Source organism: Hypomesus transpacificus, chromosome 23 (genome assembly GCF_021917145.1).
Source record: "Hypomesus transpacificus isolate Combined female chromosome 23, fHypTra1, whole genome shotgun sequence".
NCBI lineage: Eukaryota > Metazoa > Chordata > Actinopteri > Osmeriformes > Osmeridae > Hypomesus > Hypomesus transpacificus.
Genome location: NC_061082.1, coordinates 5,153,472 through 5,177,597, shown reverse-complemented (window position 1 = coordinate 5,177,597; position 24,126 = coordinate 5,153,472). Strand labels below are relative to the sequence as shown.

Sequence of the window (24,126 nt, the reverse complement as noted above, 5' to 3'; positions counted from 1 at the left end):
AACGAGGTAGCCCCAAACATTGCAAGCAGCCAAAACATGAAGCATACATTGTGAAAAACCAAATAAGTGCCAAAGGGAGGAACCATAACAGCCATACCACAACATTTATACTGGGGCACGTGCCCCAGTATAAAGGGTCTAGCGATGCCCCTGCAGTGAACCATCCCTATTTTCCATAGATTCCCCTTGAACGGTACAGTTAATCCACAGCAGCCATGCAATAGTGTCTGAATAATGAAACTCGATCCAGGCCAATTCTCCATTCAGCTTTTCACGCTACAATATGTGAACCAGCCCCACAGGAGTCAGACGTGGGTCACCTTGTGTGATTCATACAATATAAAGTTTTCATTGTTTTTCAGGAATATCACACACACTGTAGAATATATAGTTCACACAAAATAGTGTTCTAAAAGACAATCATGATAATGTATGCTTAGCATAGAACGAATGGATGAATGGATGTATTTCTGTCCCTCGTGAAACAAGATATTAAATGTTTTACTCAGTTGTATGACTGTGTGTGTCAGTGTAAAATTGATCTTATTTTGATCCATTAAGCTAATGTCTACATTACCCATAGACTATCAGAGACGATTTAACCTAAAGTCGTTCTTGCATCCAAAAAAGGTAATTTGCGCAATAACCAGGGGATGACCAAACATGCCACCAAGGACACCGGTCAGACTTTGATTGGTCACATCTGCGTGGGCGATGATGCGGTATCCCCTTAAAGCCTTCATAACTCTTCCAGTGGTCAATGCCGGGAGAGTTCACACGGAGCCACGGTGTGGCCGACAACAGGACATAGACTCTGATCATCGGTGTTCAGTCTTACAACGCAGCTTTGCGCAAAGCGCGGGAATCTGGTGACACAGGATGAGCTCCATGACGCTACAACTTGGCCTGACACTGTTGATCTGGTATCTGGGATGTTGGAAGGAGGCAGGTGAGATGTCTTTTCATGGTGTGATTAGATATATATATATATTTTTTTTGTGTTGAGTATGATACCACGCTGAAGAGTGCATTGACAGTAAACTAAGGAATAAAGTAAACTAAAACAGACTGTATCGCATCTTTTATCATCTATTTTAGAGTCATATCCCAGCCGGGAGTGTGAAAATGGAATTGCATTGACAAAGGTAGGCCTATGCAAATTTGTTATCTTTCAACTTTAGAGCAAAACTTTGGATCAATTTACCGGATAATTCTTTCAACATATTCTCAGGCAGTGAAACTCAAAGGTATCGTTATTTTATTTGTAACCACATGTATTATGTTATGCACCGTGAATTTTTCTAAAAACCCAAATGTAATAAAAATGTAAATGTAATGTAATTGTAGTTAGACACAATTAATTATCATTCTAAAGTGGACTTGAAGTCTAAAGTGAGTATTATATATTAAGTGATTGATGTTGAGAACCTCGATGAAAATTCGTTCATCTTCTTTCATGAAGGACTGGTCTGAGTGTAAATATTACTCAGAGACTATCAGAGACACCAGGGTACAAAGAAAAGAACATACACGCCATGTGTTGTATCTGTGCAGGCGTAGACGATGCATGTGTGCCAGGTTGGCGTGCACCTGTTTAATGAAAACAGAGGTCCTTATGACTTCTGGGATCTGAGGTCTGGTCCAGAGGTCCGTCTGAGACACTGAGTCACGCTACTGGGAAGTGATCTGTGAGCAACACTGAAAATTAAACACATACTCTCAGCCGCATGAAACACCATGGTGATGATCGGTTATCGGTGCTCTTTTATTTACCCTTGCAGGAAGCTGATATAGAGTTGTTTTGGGGGGATGACCTGTGGCTGGGTGCCAGTGTGCCCAATTATTAATAATGGAAGTATAAAATACTGTAGCTACAGTTACCATTATATTTTTATTGATTGCAAAATATCAGCTTGACATGACTGTAACATGTACCTATGTGTGAAACTCATGTGACGTGATGGCTCATCAGAGGAAATGTCAGAAACAGACAGATGACCATGTATGTAACATGAGAACATGTGAAACAGGTACCTCAGGAATGCTTTGAAATGGATGCTGACTGTGAGTGTGTCTGGTGTGCTGCAGGTTCCAGATTATCAGAAAGATGTGGGGGACATCGAGTGGAATGATCAGAACGAGGTACGTCACAATGAACCACAGAATTCATTTTGCTCAATGAATCATTAATACTCAGCTCTAACATCCAATTCATTGTTTCACAGGAGCAAGTTCAGAATGTATTTAAAAGGGTGAGCGTTTTTTAAGTTTGTATCAAATGATTCCCCTTAATCTTTTTTACAATAAATTATTAATTTTTGTAACTTTTTTCCTCAGTTCCTGTTTCACTACGCTAAAGCACACAAGTCAGAGGGAACTGTACAGCATGAGGTATGCAAACTATACTATCTAGAACTATATGTACTTGAACTGGGTTCCTATAGAAAAAAAATGTTTCAATTGTGAACAGTAAAATGTTTGTGAAATGAGAAGTTAAACATCTTCCTTCCTGTCTAGTCTCACTCAGTCCACCCTCTGTTGCGACTGTCTCCCAAGCTCTCTCAGAGGAACAAGAAACAGCTGCTGCTCTTGGTAAGAACACGAGTACATACCTCAAACACATGGCTAATTACCTCAAATGGAAAGCCATACAACATGTTCAGCGCGGATTTCCCTCATGATTTTGAAAATGCTTGTGTTTGTTACAGAAGATCAGGACTCTCCCAGAGGGTGTGCTGAGGAACAGGGAGGCATGGAGATCATCCAGAAGCCAGCTGCATCTCCGAGCCTGACCGCGCAGAGCCAACATGGTGTCCAGACAGAGAAAGGCAAACCAAGCTCTCACTCCAAAAATAACTTATTTTTAAGAACTATCAGTCTTATTGATAAAGACAACTGCATTGCCAAGATGTTTAGTCTCTTATTGATTTCCTGAAGTTATGTACACCATTCAAAAAAAGATTGACTTATGTTCAATTTTATCAATGAGGTATCTACCATTTTGTATGACGTAGTACAGTTGGACTGGCTGTACTTGCAAACCAGGTGAACTGCATGATGCAGTCTGCATCCCAACCATAGACTGTATTTATATACATCCCAACAAACACAAGTTAGTCAAATACTATTTTAAAAGTCCTTTATGTGATAATGATAACAGATTCTCATTGATGGGCTCTTTATATAAAACTGTCAATGATGATGGCACAGGATACTGAATGCTACGTACATTTAACATAACTTAGAAGAAATGTATACATTTACAGTATGTCATATATTATGAAACATATCCAAAATAAAAAAAAGGACCTATAATCTTCTCTTGAAAGGCTTTGTAGGAAATGCAGTGAGTGACTGTTCAGATAGTATTCAAGAGGAATGCTCCCTCGACAAACATGTGCTTGTACCTGACGTTAACCTCTCTGCCAGTGTAGATGCATTCGTGGAGGTGTAAAGTTTACATGGTCAACACAGGAGCCTGCCCTGCCATAACAGGGATGAAGAAGCCGTAGATTCATTTCATTCAGGGGGGTTGAACGGTCGTTGGTGGTTAATCATCGTCTGAGTCACTGTCTTTCTTGGTGGGGAGAGAGCATCGGATGGACGTCATGAGTTTATCTTCAATCTGCTTCTTTGGGTTCTCCTCCAGATCAGTCTTAATGGCACCAGACTCTGATAACCGCCACTCCAGCTCTGAGGCAGACAGAAAACAAATCCTCATCACATAAGAACAAACTGATGATGTGATTTTAACCAGAAAGGTTTTTGCATGCATGAATGAAAATAAATAATTTCAAAACAATGCTTGGTGATAAGTAGGGGAGAAATATCCAGCTAAATGCTTCCGTGCACCATGTCAGAACAATCTGCAAATCTATCAACTCTAACTTGCAGTTTCATGTGCTTCCTTTTGACTGATACATTTCCAGTAAGTTGCGGTGGCCATTTGGTGCAGTGCTGACATCAAAGCTGCCACCTAGAGACCAGCAGAAGTGAGAAACCTTTACCTTCTACTTTGAGGTTCATGCCACCGAAGACGAGAGGGCCGATGAACTGGGCCTTCATCTCCCCCTCGTTGTAGACAAAGATGGTGGGCAGGTTACGGTCCGGGTAGTTGGGGATGCAGGTGGTGGAGATAGACTTGAGGAACTTGGTTTGAGGGAACTTCCTGGCCAGCTCAAATAGGTGCTGGTTTATCAAGGTGCACAGAGGGATGCTGGGAGAGAGGATGTTTAATGAACAGTTACAAATGAGACTAGATGTGGTACCAGGTTGATAGGCTGATCACCTTGCTATAGGTAATAATAATACATACAAAATCCCTTCATGTCTAATCTATATTATCAAAATATTCACAAAAAAACAACACCGACATTTTGCACTGGGTTTAATTGAATTAATATACAAAGTAATGATAAGCATGACACGGATGTCACCAGCCTGACAGAACTCACCCCTGTTTGTAAAGATGCAGCACGACCCAGATACCCTCTCCAGCTTTGTTGACCTCCTTGACGTAATCCTGACCAGAGATCTCTCCCAGCTCCCCAAACACATTCTTGATCTGGGTGGCTTTCCACTCTGCTAGTCGCTTTTGTCTGCGGACACAGGGAATGCCACTGAGTCCAGCACAAAGGAAGCAGCTGTGCCGTTCTGTAGGTCAGTCGCCTTATCAGCACTGACAGTACATTTTCAGAGCAGCTTCTACCACTCAGTTGAATCTTTTACAAATATCCCACTGACATTTAAACAGAATACACGATATTCACACTGGTTTAGAGGAAGCACTTACCTGTACATTTCGATTGCAGCCTCATCTTCTTCACTGAACTCATCCTCGTTCTCGTCCAGCTCATCCAGTGTCATGCTCTCATACGTTTTCACTGATTGATTATAAAAAAAATGACAGAAGTGTATTTTAAGAAAGGGCGAGTTTAGGGCTTGAGTCAGGATGAGGATTAAGATGGCACTTGCCCAACTGCAAAAAATATGACAACCTCTCTCCAGGCACGTTCAACTCAAATACAGTCAATGTCATAGAGATATTATTATAGCCTGGACTAACCAACAGACTGCTGCTGTAAACTAAGATCCTCCTCTTCCTCATCTTCGGGCTTCTCTTTAGGAGGAAGAATCCCCTTCTTTCTGAGGATGTCATTCCATTCAGTGTCGGCGTTAGGATCCTGGGACAAACAGAATTTAATAATTATCGAACAATAATGTGTTTTTTTTCACAATCAAAATATTTAAATCGGAGGTTAAGTTCTTAGGTCTCGAGGGTCATACATACCGCTGCGGCTTCAACCCTCTAACAACTGTTGTTTCTAGCTTTTTTTTAAACACGGTTAGCGGTGAAAACTTTCTTTTAGCCCTATAACTCCTGGCTTTCAGTTCAGATACGACTAGCTACTTAGCTAACTAGATATTTAGGTTACATGCAGAACTGTGTTAGTAGTAACTAGTCAAGTGGGCTAGGTTAGCGAACTAGCTACTACGCTATCTTAATTGCGGTTCGATGTCTGTATAAAATACAAATCTCACTACACGTATGTATATGTTATTAGCTTTCACATTTATATAAACAAAATAATTGAAAATGTTCCAAACCTGCATTTTTCTCACTCTTCAAGAGAGAATAAAATCACACTTATGTTCTTGAAGGAAAGGAAATGGAAGGACCGCACCTTAATTTGTTCCGGTGGAACACAACTCCATGAAATGTAACAAATGGCTATAAAATAGCCAGTTTGGCCAATTTTTATATTTGGGATTGTATAATTAGGAAATAAATTTGTGCGAAGAATATGACTTTTCTTAAATGCATTCAATTGATTAATACTTACGAAATCAACTTGGGAGCCATGTGTTGGGGACAATAATATTGGTTGCATCAATATCCGGTTAGAGTCCCAATGTGTCCATAAAAGGAGTGGGAACGCTGCATTCCATTTGTGGCAGCTGAGAGCGAGACAACAGCTGTACCTGAACATCAGCTGTCTGTCTGGGCATGGTAGATCCAAACAGACATGTCTTCACTAACACTTTTCACATTTACCTGAAGTCAACATTGGTACAGTGTTCACAAACTGCAGAACATTCATATTGTTTCACGAGTGCACATTGACTTTTAGAATAGCGCTAAGCCCACATCAACCTTGATTTTACAGAGATAAAATATTATTCACAAATGTATCTCTTAAAGTAGTATCTTATTCGAAGAAGTTTCTTAAACTGTAAACCAAAAAGGAGAACAGAAGATTAAAAAGGAACACGGTTTTGAAGTTAAGATAAATAAACAACCTTCCGTGAATGTTAGAATCTAAAGACAACACGACAACAATAATAGCCTAATTCTAACTGATAGCCGATATTAGTGTCTTGTAATACTTGTATGGCACATTGCGAGTGGTAGGCTCAGATTTATATGTTGACTATTTTAATTCACGGCATGTGTCTTATCTATAGCCCTACAAATCAAATTAATCACATTTGTTCATTTCACCACATTACACTAGTCTACACATTGGTCGATCACATTGCTTTCCAGCATTTTTTCCAGTGTTCCAATGTTTTTGATCATTGTGGAGACATTTAGAAAAGCATGAGAATATATTACATTATTAGATATGTAGCCTACAAGTCTAAACACAACATGATGCCATCTGAATTAAAGTCGTGTGCTGCAATAGGCCATTGTTAAAACCTAAGTTTGTAACTGATTTACATGGACGATCCAGGTGGATTGTGCTGCTGTTGGCCAACTCTACACTCAATTACACAATTATTGCTGGTGGCTTCCATTAACTAATTAAATACTTTCATTTACATGACATTACATTACAAATACTTGATGTATAACTATATGCATGTCATATCTCCTGAATTTGTATTTAAATTATGAACTAATACTAAGTGAATACAGTAGGCCCGTGTTAGATCAGGAATCACCAATCACAAAGAGCCAGTGGCTTTCGCCGGAACTGTGGGAAGGAAAGCTTAGGCAAAATGCGGAAATAAGACGCCAGCGTTGTGTACAGTTGCGAGTCGGACTAGTGAAATATGAACAGAAGACTGCTGCCTCGGGGATCCCCTAATATCATGGATGATATAAAAAATCGCGTGTTTTATTCAGTGCTTTTTTGGAACTGATAAAAGGACACGCCAAGCCTTGTAATAATTTTACAATTGGCAGTTGATTTATTTTCTCCTTTCCGTCTTTGCACATTATTTCCATCTACCGTTTGGAAATAATGTGGTTAAACCCAGAAGAAGTTTTACTGAAAAACGCACTGAAGCTATGGGTTACCGAGAAATCCAACAATTTCTTCCTTCTACAGCGCAGACGGGGGCATGGGGATTCCGCGGGGAAAATCACAGGTGAGCCGCCCCCTCCCTAACTTCTACCACACTGTCCTGCAGCTTCGAAACAGTAGCTCAAACAATGGCCGTGAAATGGTTCATTTGAGGAAAATGGTCATGCATAGGGTTTGCTTAACTAAGGTACTTGGGAAATAAAATATTTTTACTATCAATTATTGAAAAAATACTCCCAATTCCTCAGTAAAAAAGTTGTCTTTATTTTCATTTAGCGGGTATTCACATCCCCCCCCCTCAAAGATTGCTACACTTGTAAGTTACAAAAACACTTTGTTTCAGGTCTTCTCTGACTTTCCATACACATTTGTCGAAGTTTCCATTTGACTTTCCTGCTGTACAAACCCAGGCAGACACCACACATAAATGAGTGGAACTCCCTGGTTATTGCTGGTTATTACACAGTACAGTGTCAAGTTCTCAGAGTTGGTTTATATTCTGGGATTTTAGTTCATTCTAAAGTCACTTGCAACTCTCCATTCTCAACTCGCCATACAGGATATATCTGTGTTTCTTGTAAGTTTACTTATATGTCAGTAAGTGAAGTGACAAAGTACAACACAGAGCAATATTTAAAGAATAGAGGAACAAAAACAGTAACTTGTCTTTCTCATTTACAAAGTTTCACAACAACAAGGAAATACATTTCAGTCATTACTATCCAAATAGATGTTACATTGCAGTAAACAAATAATGGCAAATGACTGTCATGACAAAATCATCCTTTCACCTCAGTGCTTGCAGAACTTCCAATTTACATACAATACTTTCCCTAGAGACAGTTAAGCCAGAGTCTCCAAGCACTTTTTAGCACGTCTGCACAACAGTAACCAACAATGGGCCATGGGAGGAAGAGTAGATTTACTCTCTTTGTATACAGTTTACATTGGGTTCCACTGTACAATACAAATCCCTTAGGGCTTTCTGTGACAAATTGCCGTCTGTTGTCATGGTGCTAAGGTTTTTAGACTGGTAAGCTGGCAGGCTTTAGATGTGGTTTGGAAAAGGCGCGTGGGTGTGTGTGCGCGTGTGTGGAAGGGTAGGGATGGGAAGTCTAAACAAAGATGGCGATCTGTCACTGCACCATTGCAGACATTCCTTGTTCCTGGCAGTGTAAGGTTGTTGCCTGGTGGCAGCATTTTTGTAGGCTATGCTTTGTTCCTGACTGGGAGCACTCTCACATCAGTTACTGGTCAGTTTCTCATCAGTTACTGGTCAGTTTCTCATCAGTTACTGGTCAGTTTGTCATCAGTTTCTGGTCAGTTTGTCATCAGTATCTGGTCAGTTTGTCATCAGTATCTGGTCAGTTACTGGTCAGTTTGTCATCAGTAACTGGTCAGTTTCTCATCAGTTACTGGTCAGTTACTGGTCAGTTACTGGTCAGTTACTGGTCAGTTTCTCATCAGTTACTGGTCAGTTTGTCATCAGTAACTGGTCAGTTTCTCATCAGTTACTGGTCAGTTACTGGTCAGTTTCTCATCAGTATTTGGTCAGTCTCTCGTCACTATGGTATTCCTCCTACTTGTTTAAGAAAGGATACAAAATCTCTGAACTTCTCGGTCAGTCCTGGTTGGACATGCTGTACATAGACACATTTATATTTCATGTAAATTGATGTTAACCCTAACCTGGACTATCACAAGCCGTTCAGATAGTTTCACCTGGGTATGGAAGTTCAGATAGTTTCCCCTAGGTATGGAAGTTCAGATAGTTTCCCCTGGGTATGGAAGTTCAGATAGTTTCACCTGGGTATGGAAGCCAAAAATGCCACAAGACAGTTTCTTGGTAGTTTCATGTGGAACTTTCAAGTTTCACCGGCAGGTCACAAGCCTTCACGTACAACTGTCTTTCTTAACTATTGTTGATCCAGATCCCCATTAGTCGAAGCCTTAACACAAGCTACTCTTCCAGGGGTACACACACAGCTCAACACAATAAACATGGTAGGACTACAAGACACAACAAATACTAAACCAAAACTTTAGATTGAAACTAAAAGGCTCATTACCTCAGCTACAAAGCCTCCTTTCGCCCCTGCGGTATTCTTATTACACATTTGATTGGCCGTATCATCGGACTGCCATTGGATTTGTTTGTATTATGACGGTTGTGCAGTGTCTCGTAAGGCTGTTAAGGGAAGGAATATTGAACAGCTTTTTAATGGACTAAGTGGGACCACTTTGACTGGCTTCCCTTAATGCTTCATTCTGTTCAAAATGGAATAGCAATCCTCCGTAGAGAAGGAAGCATGGAATTTAAAGCCAACAAAAGGGACCAGTGTTTGGTGGTTAAGACCTTACAAGGTAAAGCCTGACACTCATTAGCTATCTACTAAACAAGATATAGATAATGAGGACAGACTCAGGACAGTTTGGGTTTTACTGGGTATTTAGGAAGTATCTGTCTGGTCCATTTCCACATCAAATCACTTAGTTTTATTAGTCAGGTAACTGCTCGGTTAGGGTTAGTATCTGGGGTGACTTTTGCCTTTCAACATCTGGGTTGGCATGGACTGGGAGTGTCAGAGAATGGAAGATAACAGCCATTTCAGGCTGAATGTTTAGTTTTTTTTCATTTCTAAAGTGTAATGTTCATGAGGCAGATAGCGGTGAGGGTCTCGTCTGCTTAAATGTTTTTTATCCTCGAAATGTAGATTCAATGGATGTTTATCCCAACATACAACGTCATTAGATACAGTACTTCTTGTACATCGTAGAGTCTGGTAATTTAGTTAGATTCATAAACGATTGTAGAAGGAAATCTTGCCTGGTAAAGCCTCATAACTCGTGTCGAGTGCCCGGTGTTAAGCTGTTGGCACTGTACTGTGGAATGCCAGTGTGCTATGGAGATGGTAATGACTTCATCCGGTTAGTGTTAGACACATGCAGTATGTGCTCTTGTCATGTGTCTTTGTGTCTCAGGTACCTAATAGTCTCATGAAAACCCTCCTTGTTGAGGTTCCATTATCAAGTATATGAGTATTGGGGAGTTACTGTTTTGGCTTAAACGTTGTGTTAGTGTGTGTCGTCCCATAGCCATGTCTCATCAGCCTGCTTGTGTCGTCTGCAGGTCTGCTGGTTGGGGCTCTGGACACAGTGTTGGACTCCAACGCCCGAGTCACCCCCTTCCGTATCCTCCTGCAGGTCCCTGGCTCGCAGGTCAGCTGGGTTATCGCCAGCGGTAAGACCCCTCACTGACCTCGCCTGGTTCTGTCCATCTGGTCCCCTCCCTCACTCCTCCACAGCTGGCTCAAATCAACAACAGAGGACTGCTTGAGAATATGTGTGGGGATTTGAGTTATGTCAGGGAGGTGTCACTCTGGGGGACTGAGTGTGTGTGTGTTTGACCAGGAGCTGCTCTGGAGGAGGTGAACAGACACTGGGACTGGCTGGTCTACAACCTTCTTCGCTCCCTCTCTGTGTTTGAGAACAAGGAGGACCTCACCAACTTTGTCAAAGGGAAGGTCAAGGTAACGCCACCGTCCATAGGAATGGTTTATATGGTTTGTCTGTTCAAGGGTCACGCTCTCTCGTGCACTGTATATAGATGTTGGTTCCTGTTTTAATGCTCCTTTAAATCCTTTCCTCCTCCCCCTCTCTTCTCCAGGGTCTAATAGCTGAGGAGGTGAGGGGCAAGCAGGCAGCCCAGGAGGACGACCCAGAGAAGTTCAGGGAGGCTCTGCAGAAGTTCAAGCTGCACTTCGGCCTGCCGTCGTCTGAGAAGCTGGTGATCCACTACTCCTGCTGCTGTTGGAAGGGGCACGTCCCCAGGCAGGGCTGGCTCTACCTCAGCATCAACCACATGGCATTCTACTCTTTCCTGCTGGGCAAGGAAGGTCCGTCCGAGAAAACTGTCCCCTGTGCAACATGGAACACTGTGACAATTATTCTCGAGTTTCAATCCTCTCGTCTCTAAACTGGATCTGACCCTATGACCCCTCGTCTCCCTCCCTTCCTGCAGTGAAGTTTGTGATCCCGTGGGCGGAGGTGACGAAGCTGGAGCGTGTCTCCACGGGCCTGATGACAGACGTGCTGAGGGTGAGCACACGGCAGCGCCAGCGAGACTTCTCCATGTTCCTGAGTCTGGACGAGGCCTTCCACATCATCACCCAACTGGCCGACATCGCTCTGCGCCGCCTGCTGGACAGCGGAGGCCTGGAGCTGGACCGCGTCCTGCTGCAGCCCGCACGCATCACTAAGAGGTCAGAGGTCAACGGAAGGATGGGAGGGTCGAGGGTTAAACGTGGAGGAGGGTTAAAACGCTAAGGAAGATTTCATGTTTAATCTGTCCGTTGCTCATACTCACTAGGCTGTGTTTAACCCCCCCTTCCCCCTCCCGGCCTCGCAGGCTAACTGATCGGTCCCAGCGTCAACCGGAAACCACCTGCTTGGTCGGTCGTGTTCAGACATGACTGATCATGTGACCTGTGATGAGCTCATAAAACACGTTGTTAGACTTTGCCCTCCAGTTCCAGTCCTTTCAGATTCATTCAGGGGGAAACGACAAAATGCTTACACAGACTGATCATAAATCCACTGGTTTCAATTGACCAGTGGTTTTGTCTTGTCTGTCAACTTTTTTTTTCTCGTATATTAACCTCGCAATTAGCATCATGTTATGAATGAAAACTGTCTATGAAAGTTAATCTAGCTCACCTTTTTAGATGCATACCTCACAGTTCAGAGGTTTTTGTTCTTTTAGTTAACTTGTGATCAGTCTCTCCCCTCTTTCTGACCGAGTAGTGACAAAACAAGCACCTCCTCGCTATAACAGGAAGAGAGAACTAACCACTGGGACCAGAAGAGTTGAAAATGTTTTCTTGTGTTTTCTTTGACTCACAAATGCATTTTTTATTGCATCAACCCCTCCCCCCCCCCCCTTTCTACTTCACTTTCTCTCCTCTCTGTCTCTCTCTCCTCCTCACCACGTGTCATCTGGATGACTGATTGTGTTGACTCATCCTACGAGTGTCACGCTCTAACTCTTCCCCTGCTGGTCTGACTGCTCCGCAGGGTCCTGGAGGAGCAGGCACTGAGGCAGTATGTGCTGGCTCTGTTCAGACTGCCCCGGGGAGAACACCTCCAGGAGGTGGCTTCCTGCTCCGTGTGGACGCCCCACGCACGCTGCCACACGGCGGGGACCCTCTACTGCACCGACAGCTACCTGGCCTTCGCCAGCCGGGAGGAAGGGCTCTGTTCACTCCTCATCCCCCTCTCAGAGGTATCAAAACTTCCAGGGTGCCGGAGGGGAAAGGGGCACACCGGGGTCCAGAGTTTACCTCATCTTTATGTTGTTCGGTTGTCATATTTGTGAAATTTACTGAGATAAATGAGCTTTTATTTTTTATTTGAAAGCAGTCGTGGTAGAATGTACTGCTCAAAGAGGTTAGCTGCTTGAACCTATAAAAACTGTGTTTTTTAATGAATTTTTCACTGACATTTTCAATTAAAACCATGACAGGTTTTAGTGCCTTTTTAGACAGACACCAGTAAGGCTTCTGCCTGTTCAATTACATGTTTTGTGTGGTGGGGAATGTATCATGGCGGGAATGTATTTTTACACACTCAAACAAACCTTGTTGACTCTGCAGATCGTGTTAAACTAACACACAGTGTCATGTGGCTGCCTGTGTTGACTCAGGAAAAGTGTTGTGTTGGTCGGTGCGTACTGTTTAAACCACTGACTAGGCTGAGTTGAGATTGATACGGTAGTTTACATGTATGGTCAGTGGTGAGTCAAACCAACAGAAATGTCCAATGATAAAGGGACAGGGGAATACCCCTTCAGTCAAATATTTTTCTATTAGCAAAGTCAAATTTGGGCAGATTTGTCAATTTCTAAAACTGTGTGAGTGAGGAAATATCCCACCCACCTAATGAACCCTACCCTCCTGCCGGAATCCCTTAACTCCAGATACTCCCTCAGGGCTGGCTAACGGCCCTCTCCCTCCCTCCCTCCCTCCCTCCCTCCCTCCCTCCCTCCCTCCCTCCCTCCCTCCCTCCCTCCCTCCCTCCCTCCCTCCCTCCCTCCCCCCCCTCCCCCCCCCCCCCTCCCCCCCCCCCCCTCCCTCCCTCCCTCCCTCCCTCCCTCCCTCCCTCCCTCCCTCCCTCCCTCCCTCCCTCCCTCCCTCCCTCCCTCCCTCCCTCCCTCCCTCCCTGCCCCTCCAGGTGAAATATTTTTCTATTAGCAAAGTCAAATTTGGGCAGATTTGTCAATTTCTAAAACTGTGTGAGTGAGGAAATATCCCACCCACCTAATGAACCCTCCCCTCCCTCCCCCCCTCCCTCCCTCCCTCCCCCCCCCCCCTCCCCCCCCCCCCCCCCCTCCCTCCCCCCCCCTCCCTCCCTCCCTCCCCCCCCCTCCCTCCCCCCCCCTCCCTCCCTCCCTCCCCCCCCTCCCTCCCTCCCTCCCTCCCTCCCTCCCTCCCTCCCTCCCTCCCTCCCTCCCTCCCTCCCTCCCTCCCTCCCTGCCCCTCCAGGTGATCTCCATAGAGAAGGCGGAGAGCACCGCCTTGCTGCCAGACCCGGTGATCGTGAGCGTGCGGAGCAAGAAGGCCTTCCAGCTGATCGACCTCCAGAGGAGGGCCGTGCTGGTGGACAGCCTCACTGCGCGGCACCGGGCCCTGCAGTGGAAACACGCCATGTTCCGGAGCAAGGGCAACAGCAAGAGAGCTCTGGTACTGAGCTAGCGTAAACAGCCCAGCAGCAGCCATCTTGTTAATGCTTAGTTACAGGGGCACCGGCAGGAATTTTGGGCCCTATAAAAAATTTTTTTTTAAGTTTCTTTTTAACATTAGTTTTTCAATTTGGGGGGGCCCTGTCAGTCAGGGGCCCTCGGAATTGTCATAACTCCCCTCCCCCCCCCCCCCATACGGCGCCCCTGCTTAGTTAACTTCATAAACGCTATGGTAACTTCATAAATGCTAAGGTAACTTAGCGAGGTCAACCCACGGGTACGCAAATATCTGGGTTCCTGTGTATCGTATTGTTAGGTTAGCCCGAGACTGTGTGACAACTGATAAGGCCTTTGTTTCTGGCTTGACAAACAGACTAATGGTAGAAGACAGCTTGACGGATGTAAACACAAGTCTCTCTCCATGTCTGTCTCCCACAGAGCTCTCCGGCCCCCTACTACACCTTCTACTACGACACGATGTATTCCGACGGAGAGGAGATCGAGGACAAGGCCTTGCGACACTCCCTCAACCAGGAGGCTCTCATTGCCTTCCACAACGCTCAGCCCGACTCAGAGTCCTCTAACAACAAGGCCGTAAGCATGGCAGCTACTGAACTGTACTGCTGACCAAACTGTACTACTGACCGTAATGACTGAACTGTACTACTGACCGTAATGACTGAACTGTACTACTGACTGTAATGACTGAACTGTACTACTGACTGTAATGACTGAACTGTACTACTGACCGTAATGACTGAACTGTACTACTGACCGTAATGACCGAACTGTACTACTGACTGTAATGACTGAACTGTACTACTGACCGTAATGACTGAACTGTACTACTGACTGTAATGACTGAACTGTACTACTGACCATAATGACCGAACTGTACTACTGACCGTAATGACCGAACTGTACTACTGACCGTAATGACTGAACTGTACTACTGACTGTAATGACTGAACTGTACTACTGACCATAATGACCGAACTGTACTACTGACCGTAATGACCGAACTGTACTACTGACTGTAATGACTGAACTGTACTACTGACCATAATGACCGAACTGTACTACTGACCGTAATGACCGAACTGTACTACTGACCGTAATGACCGAACTGTACTACTGACCGTAATGACCGAACTGTACTACTGACCGTAATGACTGAACTGTACTACTGACTGTAATGACTGAACTGTACTACTGACCGTAATGACCGAACTGTACTACTGACCGTAATGACCGAACTGTACTACTGACTGTAATGACTGAACTGTACTACTGACCGTAATGACTGAACTGTACTACTGACCGTAATGACCGAACTGTACTACTGACCGTAATGACCGAACTGTACTACTGACTGTAATGACTGAACTGTACTACTGACCGTAATGACCGAACTGTACTACTGACTGTAATGACTGAACTGTACTACTGACCATAATGACTGAACTGTACTACTGACCGTAATGACTGAACTGTACTACTGACCGTAATGACCGAACTGTACTACTGACTGTAATGACTGAACTGTACTACTGACCGTAATGACTGAACTTTTGAGTTTTGCGAACCATCCAGGCGGCTTTACGCTAGTAAACGTAAAATGAGACGATCGATGCAGTTGGGGTTTGGTATTAGGTTCCTTCATTATTTAAACTTCCATTGATCCGTGTTCCCCAAGGTGTTCCTTGCCCAATGCTAGCTCTCAGTGTTCAGTCATATCCCTCTCCTTCCCCCCTGCAGACGGTGGAGCAGATGAAGGAGCGTTTGTGGGAAGACCACTTCTCTGAGTACGGACGAGGGGTCCACATGTTCCGCACAGAGAAAATCCAGAAACTGGTTGCCATGGGGATCCCTGAGTCGATACGGGGGGAGCTGTGGATGACCTTTTCTGGTGAGGGGCGGACAGGATTCAAGAGCTGCAATAGGTGGTTGGTTACCGTTGGAAACCTACAAAAATCTTGTCAACACTTAGTTAGTCATAGCCCGTCGCGCTCGAGGGAGAAAGAGATTCGACAGTGTAAACACAATAACCTCGTAGACTACTGAGTTCAGCAATGAAATAAAAAAAAGTTTTCTGATATTACATCACCCTCACATATATTGTTAGTTTTTCAGGTCTTCTGTGTTTCTCCCAGTTCTTAGTTCCTTTTTATGCACTCTGCAGTACTGGCCAGAAGCTCTATAATGTTGTAGCAAAGTGTGCCGTTTCTATGAATGTGGCAGTAAAACCAGATATAACTAGATCCTATTGACAATCAATAATAGAAATTACATGAAATATCATATTCATTACTCCCATTGAAGTCAAACACATGTTCATTCCCGTAAAGACACAAATCAGTGCTTAACAGAAAGTTATAAATGTTGTGCGTCATGAAGAGATTCGATTTCTGTCCGGGCTTTCATTTCAGTCTCAGCTATGGGAGACTGTTGTTTTAGCGTGACTGTTACAGCTGATCGTCCGTCTTGTTTTAATATGAAGTCCAGGAAGAAAACTGATTTATTTAGAGAAGGAAATGGCTCATGACCTCATCCTCCAATACATAATGCTAGTACTCCTGTAGGTGGGCAGCCTGCGCTTGGCGACGCACAGAAGTGTGTTACAGACAGTTCCACAACGTATGTGCATGTTAAGTACATGTTTACGTTGTTAGATTAGACCATTAAACACAGTGCATGTGACTGTGCGCGCGTGAACAAATATTCGACAGTCCAAATGACATTTACGCGTATTAATGAAGAGGATTGTGACTGGTGCAAGATAAGCAAGTACTCCAAAGTATGTAAACTCTTGTTTCATCATCCACGGCTCTGGTGCGTGACGCTGATTCTCTTCCCCCCCTGGTCTCCAGATGCGTCCTCGGAGCTGGCCTCCCACCCTGACTACTACTCCCGGCTGGTGCAGGAGAGCACGGGCCGCAGCAGCCTGGCCACGGAGGAGATCGAGAGAGACCTGCACCGCTCGCTCCCCGACCACCCGGCCTTCCAGAAGGACACGGGCATCTCTGCCCTGCGCAGAGTCCTCACCGCCTACGCCCACCGCAACCCCAAGATCGGCTACTGCCAGGTCAGACTGCTGGCGGGGGAAGGGGGTCCTGATGAGACTTCAGGACGTAGATATAGAAGGCAGTGCCGTGTTTCAGTCTGCTCAGTGTGTGGGGTTTGACCCAGGCCCTAACTAAGACCTGCTGTGTTCAGTGTTTCTATGCTCAAGCTCTGTAAGTTAGCCTTCCATTCAGCATTCATGCGAGGATAGGCTTAGTTGTAGTGTTCAGTCCAGTTCCTGTGGCTGATGTTGGCCGTGTGTCTGTGATCTGTCTGCAGTCCATGAACATCCTGGCATCAGTGCTGCTGCTGTACACTAAAGAGGAGGAGGCCTTCTGGCTGCTGGTGGCCGTGTGCGAGAGGATGCTGCCGGACTACTTCACTCGCAGGGTCATAGGTGAGACAGGGTCATAGGTGAGACAGGGTCATAGGTGAGACAGGGTCATAGGTGAGACGGGGGTCATAGGTGAGACAGGGTCATAGGTGAAACAGGGTCATAGGTGAGACAGGGGTCATAGGTGAGACAGGGTCATAGGTGAGACAGGGTCATAAGTGGGACGGGGGTCATAGGTGAGACAGGGTCATAGGTGAGACAGGGTCATAGGTGAAACAGGGTCATAGGTGAGACAGGGGCCATAGGTGAGACAGGGTCATAGGTGAAACAGGGTCATAGGTGAGACAGGGGCCATAGGTGAAACAGGGTCATAGGTGAGAAGGCGGTCACATTAAGGTGAGGTGGAAAGTCAGGATTTTAGCATCCTTTACCTTTTACTGATTGTAGTGGTTTTTCCAACATAGTACATTACCTTGCAGTGTTTATGTAGTTATTGAATAAAAAAAATTTTGAACAGGGTTTTAAAATCCTGGAAAATGTTGATATATAGAAATACTTTTTTAGGCATTTTAGGCCTACGTGTGTTTGCGATCAAGCTGTATGGCCGTGACTCTTTTAAAGGGAAGTCGTTTTTTTTGCTCCGACAGCGCAAGTTTCAAAACCACTGAAGGCTTTCTTTAGCCACGGCTGGTCGAGCAACACAGTCTCATTTTCTGTGCTTTGTGTAGCTATTTATTTGTGGTGCATTTGAAGTCATTTCCCCTTCCTTCACCTGTTGTGTCTAAACTAATACAGTTTTGACGTTAAACAGCGGTTATTGTTACTTTTGTCAAGGACACATTTAATCTGACATGTGTGAAAGGTTTACTTCAGGACATCATTATATAAATCTAGCAAGTACATTAAAATCTAAGTATGTTCAATTATATTTGCCCATACATTTTTATAACTACTTAAATATGTTCCACATTAAGACAGTGTGTGTGTGTGTTTACCTGGTGGTCTCCAGGCGCCCAGATCGACCAGTCAGTGTTTGAGGAGCTGATCAGGGCTCGTCTGTCAGAGCTGGCGGAGCACATCCCGGACCTGTCCCCCCTGTCGTCCGTGTCGCTCTCCTGGTTCCTCACGCTGTTCCTCAGCGTGCTGCCCTTCCGCAGTGCCGTCTGCGTGGTCGACTGCTTCTTCTTCCACGGGATCAAAGCCATCTTCCAGCTGGGGCTGGCCGTGCTCGACGCCAACGCCACCGCCCTCTGCGCCAGCCTGGACGACGGACAGGCGCTCATGATTCTTACCGGGTAAACGAGAGAGAGGGAGAGAGAGGGGGAGAGGGAGAAAGAGAAAGAGGGGGGGAGAAGGGAAAAGAGAGGGAGAAGGAGAGATGCAAAGGCGTGGACATGGCACAAATAATTACTCATCGGGTCTTTCACACACACGTAATCCACGTGAGTGTGTAGTGTTTTTACAGACGGTGTGTGTTTGCTGGTTTTCCCCGTAGCTTCCTGGAGCAGGTGAGGCATGATGAGGAACGCTCCCCCCCTCCTCCTCCCTCCCAGTCTGGGGAGGAAGGCAGCGCCCCCCCGGCCGTCCACCCTCAGATCACCGACCTCATCACAGACTCCTACGAGGTGAGTGTACGCTGCCGTGCTGCTGTCAAATCAAAACACGACACTTCACCCAGTGTCTTGTGGCTTTTATTATCATGTCAATCACATACAGCTAGTACAGGTGACGACAAAACAACATTCCTCCAGGAACAGGGTCCTTCCATAAAACTACACAGAACTAAATAAGACCCATGCATGTCTACATATTTCTATGTAGAATTCAATATTTCAAAAGTGTTGGAGGAAGACATGTTTGTTAACAGTAGGTGAAACACTAAGTGAAATAATCTCCATTATTTTAGCCAGAGCTGTTTTGTATACATTTTGGATAGATATTGAAGTTTAACATGAGTGTTCTGGGTGTTGCAGAAGTTTGGTGACCTGACAGTGAGACAGATAGAGAGGCTTCGCTGCAGACACCGGATCCAGGTGCTGCAAGCACACGAAGATACCACCAAGGAGAACGCTGTGAGTTCCTCTCTCCCTCCCCTTCTCTCTTCCCTCTGATGATAAACTAAACAAACGGATTTGAAAAAATCATACAATGTTTCTACAAAAACACAACTCTCTGTATGTCTCCTCTGCAGCTGAGACTGGTGGTTCCGGAAGTGTCTCTCTCCCCAGTGGATCTCTCTGACGTCTACGACCTCTTTAAGGTACGCCTCCCGTGGTAGTGAGGAACTGGATCTCATAGAGGAACAGCAATGAATTGTACCTAGAAAACTCAAACTCCAAATAACGACATGCTGATAACTGATAAAAGCTTACAAGGACATCTTCAGAAAACAGACCGAGCTCTCTTTAAAGAAAGAAAATAAATGCGTCCCAAAAAATCGAATGAAAAGTACAAAAGAGATCATTTTCAAATCAGCGTATGCCTGACAACATATACCAACACATGATGCTCAATAAAACTGCATGATATTCTGATAAGTCACACGATATTCTCGTAAGTCACATGATATTCTCGTAAGTCACATGATAGTCTCATAAGTCTCAGTCGAGCCCCTATCCATCCTGCCAGACGGAGCACTTCATCAGCCTGTACTGGGGGGACGGCAGCACCGAGGTGGCCCTGCAGCACCACGACCCGGCCCGGCCCTACCTGGACCAGTACCGGCTGGACCGGGCCCAGTTCAAGAGCCTGTATGGGCTCTTAGTGCCCTGGTTGTGTGGGGTCCACACCGACACAGTGGCCAACCGCACCTTCACCCTGCTGGACCAGGATAGAGACGCCCTCCTCACCTTCCGCGAGTTCTCCGGCTGGCTCAGTACGTAGCGGGGGGTGTCTGGGTGTGACTGAGACGGGATTAGTGTGAGCGAGTGAAAGACAGTTTGTTTGTGTGAGATGGAGTCAGTGAGTGTGTGGGGGGGAAAGTGGAAAGGGAAGTACTGTACCTGTTTGTGTGTTTAGTGAACAACAGAGTAAGCGTGCTTGGCACAGCGTACACTAACCTAAAATAACATATTAAAATGATTTAAAGCCGAGTTCCCCTTATAATGCGAGTCATTGACGGAAACTGAAGCCTTCCTAGTGTTGTCACAGGCAATCTGATCTGGAGTTTGGCCCACTAAGCTTTTACTGGTCTCGATAGCCCAGGCTTTTAGGAGAGGTTGTTTCTGCTGTAAGGCATGAGTACAGTCAATGAGTGTGTTATATTGAGATGAAGTATGATGGTGTAAACACACCTCTTAACCTCCTACTCAGACATTAAGAGCTCTGTCTTCTAGATAAACAATAAACTTCTAGACAAAATTTGACGTAGCAAAGTCCAGCGTCTCTCACTGAGTTTCTCCACATTCTTTAAAAAAATGTATTTTTCATCTTGTTTTAGATATTTTATACTGCGAGGAGCTGAGTGAGAAGATGAGGCTGCTGTATCGTTTGCACATACCCCCAGGTGAGGGGGAAGAGGAACTATCTTTAGCCTCTGAGGTGGGTTATGTGTTAATGAAGTGTGTAAAGGTGAGGGGAAGTTGATTTGGTGCCTGTCTGGCTTGCAGCTCTGACAGAGAATGAAGATGAGCCGTCTCTGATGAAGAGCCCCATACTGTCCACCACCAGGCCTCTGTATGTGGACCTGCCCGAAGGTACGAATCCTCACTGTTCCGTCTGTTAGTCTGGCACCTTAAAACATGAACATGTTTTGGTGACCATCAGTGTTGTGCCTGAATGCATTCATTGAACGAAAGTTCATGGACGGGTTCATAATTTTGGTGAACGTGAACTGAACGTACTGTATCACTGCCTGATGAACGATACTGTGAACGTGAACTGAACGTACTGTATTACTGCCTGATGAACGATACTGTGAACGTGAACTGAACGTACTGTATTACTGCCTGATGAACGATACTGTGAACGTGAACTGAACGTACTGTATTACTGCCTGATGAACGATACTGTGAACGTGAACTGAACGTACTGTATTACTGCCTGATGAACGATACTGTGAACGTGAACTGAACGTACTGTATTAGCTACTGCCTGATGAACGATACTGTGAACGCGTTCAGTCTGGTGTCATTTTTTGGACCTGTGAACATAGTTCAACATTTTTTATTATGAACTAAACTATTTCATTTTAAAATGTGTAAATTATGAACTGAACTAGTTCACGTAGAAATCAAACTTTCCCAACACTGGTGACCATCACTGCCCTGGCAGACGCCATGCCATCCAGCTGTCACTGTCTGTAGAGGATACTTCAGTGTTTCGCTTCAACATGTCGATCATGAAGTTGATGCCTTCAGCTGGTTGACAAGCCTTTTTTTATTTGTATAAATCTGTTAAAACTAATCTGTTCTACGAGAGGTGTAAAATGCGTTTTTATTCAACACCTTGAAAAACCCCTTAGTATTGGCTGTGCTGCTCCAATGCAATACAACATGTATCTTGGCTCTGAAAGTAGCAGAATAAGTCGGAGGTTTGTAACCGTATCTCAAGTTGAGGGTGTTGCAAATCGCTTGTGTCAAAAGCTTTCATGTGTGAACCAATCGACACAATTGCAAAACCCACTGCTTCTACGCAAACTTACGATTTTACAGTGTTAGTAACCTAGTTCCCCCTGCGCTGTGAAACATAGATGGTGTCAATCAGTTTGTTAACCCGGTGTGTGTGTGTGTGGGGTGCAGAGGAGATGAAAGGCTACCAGGAGCAGTTGAAGCAGATGTTGAGGGACCTAGCCAAGGAGAAGGAGAAGACCCTGGAGAAACCCCTCCCCCTGATGAACCAGGTAGCACCTTCACCACCAGCTTCTGGAGACACACTCACAGAAAACCCTCTTTCTCTGCTTTCTCCATATTTTATACAGTACGCCAGTGGATTTAATCCACAGACTTTTTCTATTCCAGAGTAGTGTGATAATCATGACTCAACCCTTCCTCCTCTGCTCCTCAGAGAGAGTTCATCCAGTTCTGTAAGACCGTCTCCAGCATGTTCCACGGCCACCCCGACGAGAACGAGCTGTTCCAGGGAATCGCCACGGTGACCAGCCTGGTGCTGCAGATCGGCGAAGCTGGTCATCGAGGCCGCTGCTCCGGGTCAGACAGGAGCAACGAGGGCGGGACCAGAGAAAGTGGGGGCGGGGCCAGAGAGGGGCTGGAGGACAGTGGTGACTGCTCTGAAGACACTCCTGTCTTCGGCTCCAGAGGGGAGGAGGAGGAGGGGAGCCTGACGGAGCCAGGCAGCGAGTGGACGGTCAGCTTCGCTCAGATCCTGGCCTCCATGCTGACGGAGCAGATGCTGGTGAACTTCTTCGAGGCGCCGGTGGATCTCCCGGCCAAGGTGGCGGCGGCCAAGGTGAAGCAGTACCACCAACGTGCCGGTCTGCTCATGCTCGAGCACAGGCTTAGCTAATGTGGACGGGAGCGGACACAGAATCTGCTCAAGCAGCCAGTCAGGAGAGCTGTAGCTCAGGCCCTGCTGTGCTGTGGAGGGGGGGGCCGAGGGGAGGGGGGGGGGGGGGGGCCGAGGGGAGGGTGCCGAGGGGAGATTTCGAGCACAAGACCCGAATGTAGCAGATGAAAAACAGGGCCTACTTCTTCTTCTTCTTTTCCTAACTCTGTAAAAACCTGGGATTTCTCATTTAGAAACACAAGCAATAATCAGTGCAAGAGTAAGTGGAGTATTTATCAAATCATATTTACTGTGAGTTTTACGTTTCGTGATGCACTACATGGAATCCTACATTAAAGAAGGGATTTTATTTTATCTTCAGTTTAGGGTTCATGAGCAAGTATTATTTTTGTCATATCCTTGCCTTGTTGAATGGGAACAAACCAATCATCTATTTATTTTCTTTACACTGCAATAACTTAGTTGTAGCATGTTTTCAAAGGCATAACCTCCCAAGTGTCTTACGTTAGCCTGCGGTCTTCTGACCAAAGGATCCAGTTGGCTAGTCTTTAACTGAGTTGAAATTTACAAAGGAATCATCTAGTTAGTGCCTCAACACAATAGGCTTATAATGATTATCCATAAGTAAGGTATCAGCCAATGATACTGTATATAATGTTTTGTCCTAACTGTATTTTATAATTTCAAAAAGTATGGTCATTTTCAAACATACCTCTATCTCAAACCATTGAAGCCTTAAATGTGACCAGTACTATGAAGAGCGAGAATGAACTTCCTGTCATTGGACAATCACCTGTGCCTGCTCTGTCATGAGCCAATCAGATCTGCTGTGAGGAATGATGTTGACTCATGAACAAGTGCAGTCGTCCAGTTAGGACTTCACCATGTGACAAAGTACACTGCGATTGACCAAATACACGTTAAGAGTGTTTACCTTTGTTATGATCTTTTAAAAACACAATCTATACATTTCATTTTATGGTTTACATGTTTTATCATTAAATATTTAAGCCCCCAAATGTTCCTGTTTGTGTTGGGAGGGGAACTGGGACCAGGCAACCCTCAAGCCAGCCTCACTGCCACCTGCTGGGCAGTGGGTTCTAAACAATTCAGGCTGTAAATAGTACCCTACCTCATCCTAACAGCTGCATGGCATCAAACACATGGAGGCCTGTTGTGTTGCCATGGGAACGTCCGTGAGTCCTAGTAAGCATGCC

The 24,126-nt window shown here is 45.1% G+C and overlaps 3 protein-coding genes across 4 annotated transcripts; 2 read left to right on the top strand and 1 right to left on the bottom strand.

The window, feature by feature from the left end:
- Positions 1–759: 759 nt before the first annotated feature.
- nms (neuromedin S) lies at positions 760–3,189 on the top strand. Of its 2 annotated transcripts, none has more exons than XM_047046536.1 (7): positions 760–949; positions 1,099–1,145; positions 2,089–2,142; positions 2,226–2,252; positions 2,338–2,391; positions 2,518–2,592; positions 2,709–3,189. In XM_047046536.1, exons 1-7 carry the CDS (start codon positions 880–882, stop codon positions 2,790–2,792), a joined length of 411 nt encoding a protein of 136 aa, XP_046902492.1. In that variant the 5' UTR covers positions 760–879; the 3' UTR covers positions 2,793–3,189. The 2 variants fall into 2 exon arrangements, with proteins under 2 accessions (XP_046902492.1, XP_046902494.1); XM_047046538.1 differs by having other exon boundaries at positions 769–949; positions 2,712–3,189.
- pdcl3 (phosducin-like 3) lies at positions 3,125–5,693 on the bottom strand. Its single transcript, XM_047046533.1, has 6 exons — positions 5,608–5,693; positions 5,066–5,183; positions 4,793–4,883; positions 4,455–4,598; positions 4,008–4,216; positions 3,125–3,693 (listed from the first exon to the last, which is right to left on the bottom strand). Exons 1-6 carry the CDS (start codon positions 5,611–5,613, stop codon positions 3,551–3,553), a joined length of 711 nt encoding a protein of 236 aa, XP_046902489.1. The 5' UTR covers positions 5,614–5,693; the 3' UTR covers positions 3,125–3,550.
- A 1,315-nt stretch (positions 5,694–7,008) lies between these two features.
- Positions 7,009–24,048, top strand: LOC124485122 (TBC1 domain family member 8). The gene is made up of 20 exons (XM_047046475.1): positions 7,009–7,377; positions 10,444–10,554; positions 10,725–10,843; positions 10,981–11,209; positions 11,335–11,575; positions 12,387–12,594; positions 13,853–14,050; positions 14,488–14,643; positions 15,808–15,958; positions 16,920–17,134; positions 17,392–17,509; positions 18,456–18,741; positions 18,942–19,071; positions 19,420–19,518; positions 19,638–19,706; positions 20,075–20,321; positions 20,886–20,951; positions 21,055–21,141; positions 22,186–22,286; positions 22,451–24,048. Exons 1-20 carry the CDS (start codon positions 7,251–7,253, stop codon positions 22,907–22,909), a joined length of 3,417 nt encoding a protein of 1,138 aa, XP_046902431.1. The 5' UTR covers positions 7,009–7,250; the 3' UTR covers positions 22,910–24,048.
- Positions 24,049–24,126: the final 78 nt, after the last annotated feature.

Coding starts and splice junctions, on each gene's coding strand:
- nms (XM_047046536.1), top strand. CDS start 880: ATGAGCTCCATGACGCTACAACTTGGCCTGACACTGTTGATCTGGTAT. Junction 2,253..2,337: donor TTCAGAATGTATTTAAAAGG/GTGAGCGTTTTT, acceptor TTTTTTCCTCAG/TTCCTGTTTCACTACGCTAA. Junction 2,392..2,517: donor AGGGAACTGTACAGCATGAG/GTATGCAAACTA, acceptor CTTCCTGTCTAG/TCTCACTCAGTCCACCCTCT.
- pdcl3 (XM_047046533.1), bottom strand. Junction 4,217..4,454: donor CTGCATCTTTACAAACAGGG/GTGAGTTCTGTC, acceptor CCTCTCTCCCAG/CATCCCTCTGTGCACCTTGA. Junction 3,694..4,007: donor CATGAACCTCAAAGTAGAAG/GTAAAGGTTTCT, acceptor TGTCTGCCTCAG/AGCTGGAGTGGCGGTTATCA.
- LOC124485122 (XM_047046475.1), top strand. CDS start 7,251: ATGTGGTTAAACCCAGAAGAAGTTTTACTGAAAAACGCACTGAAGCTA. Junction 12,595..13,852: donor TCCTCATCCCCCTCTCAGAG/GTATCAAAACTT, acceptor CTGCCCCTCCAG/GTGATCTCCATAGAGAAGGC. Junction 14,644..15,807: donor AGTCCTCTAACAACAAGGCC/GTAAGCATGGCA, acceptor TCCCCCCTGCAG/ACGGTGGAGCAGATGAAGGA.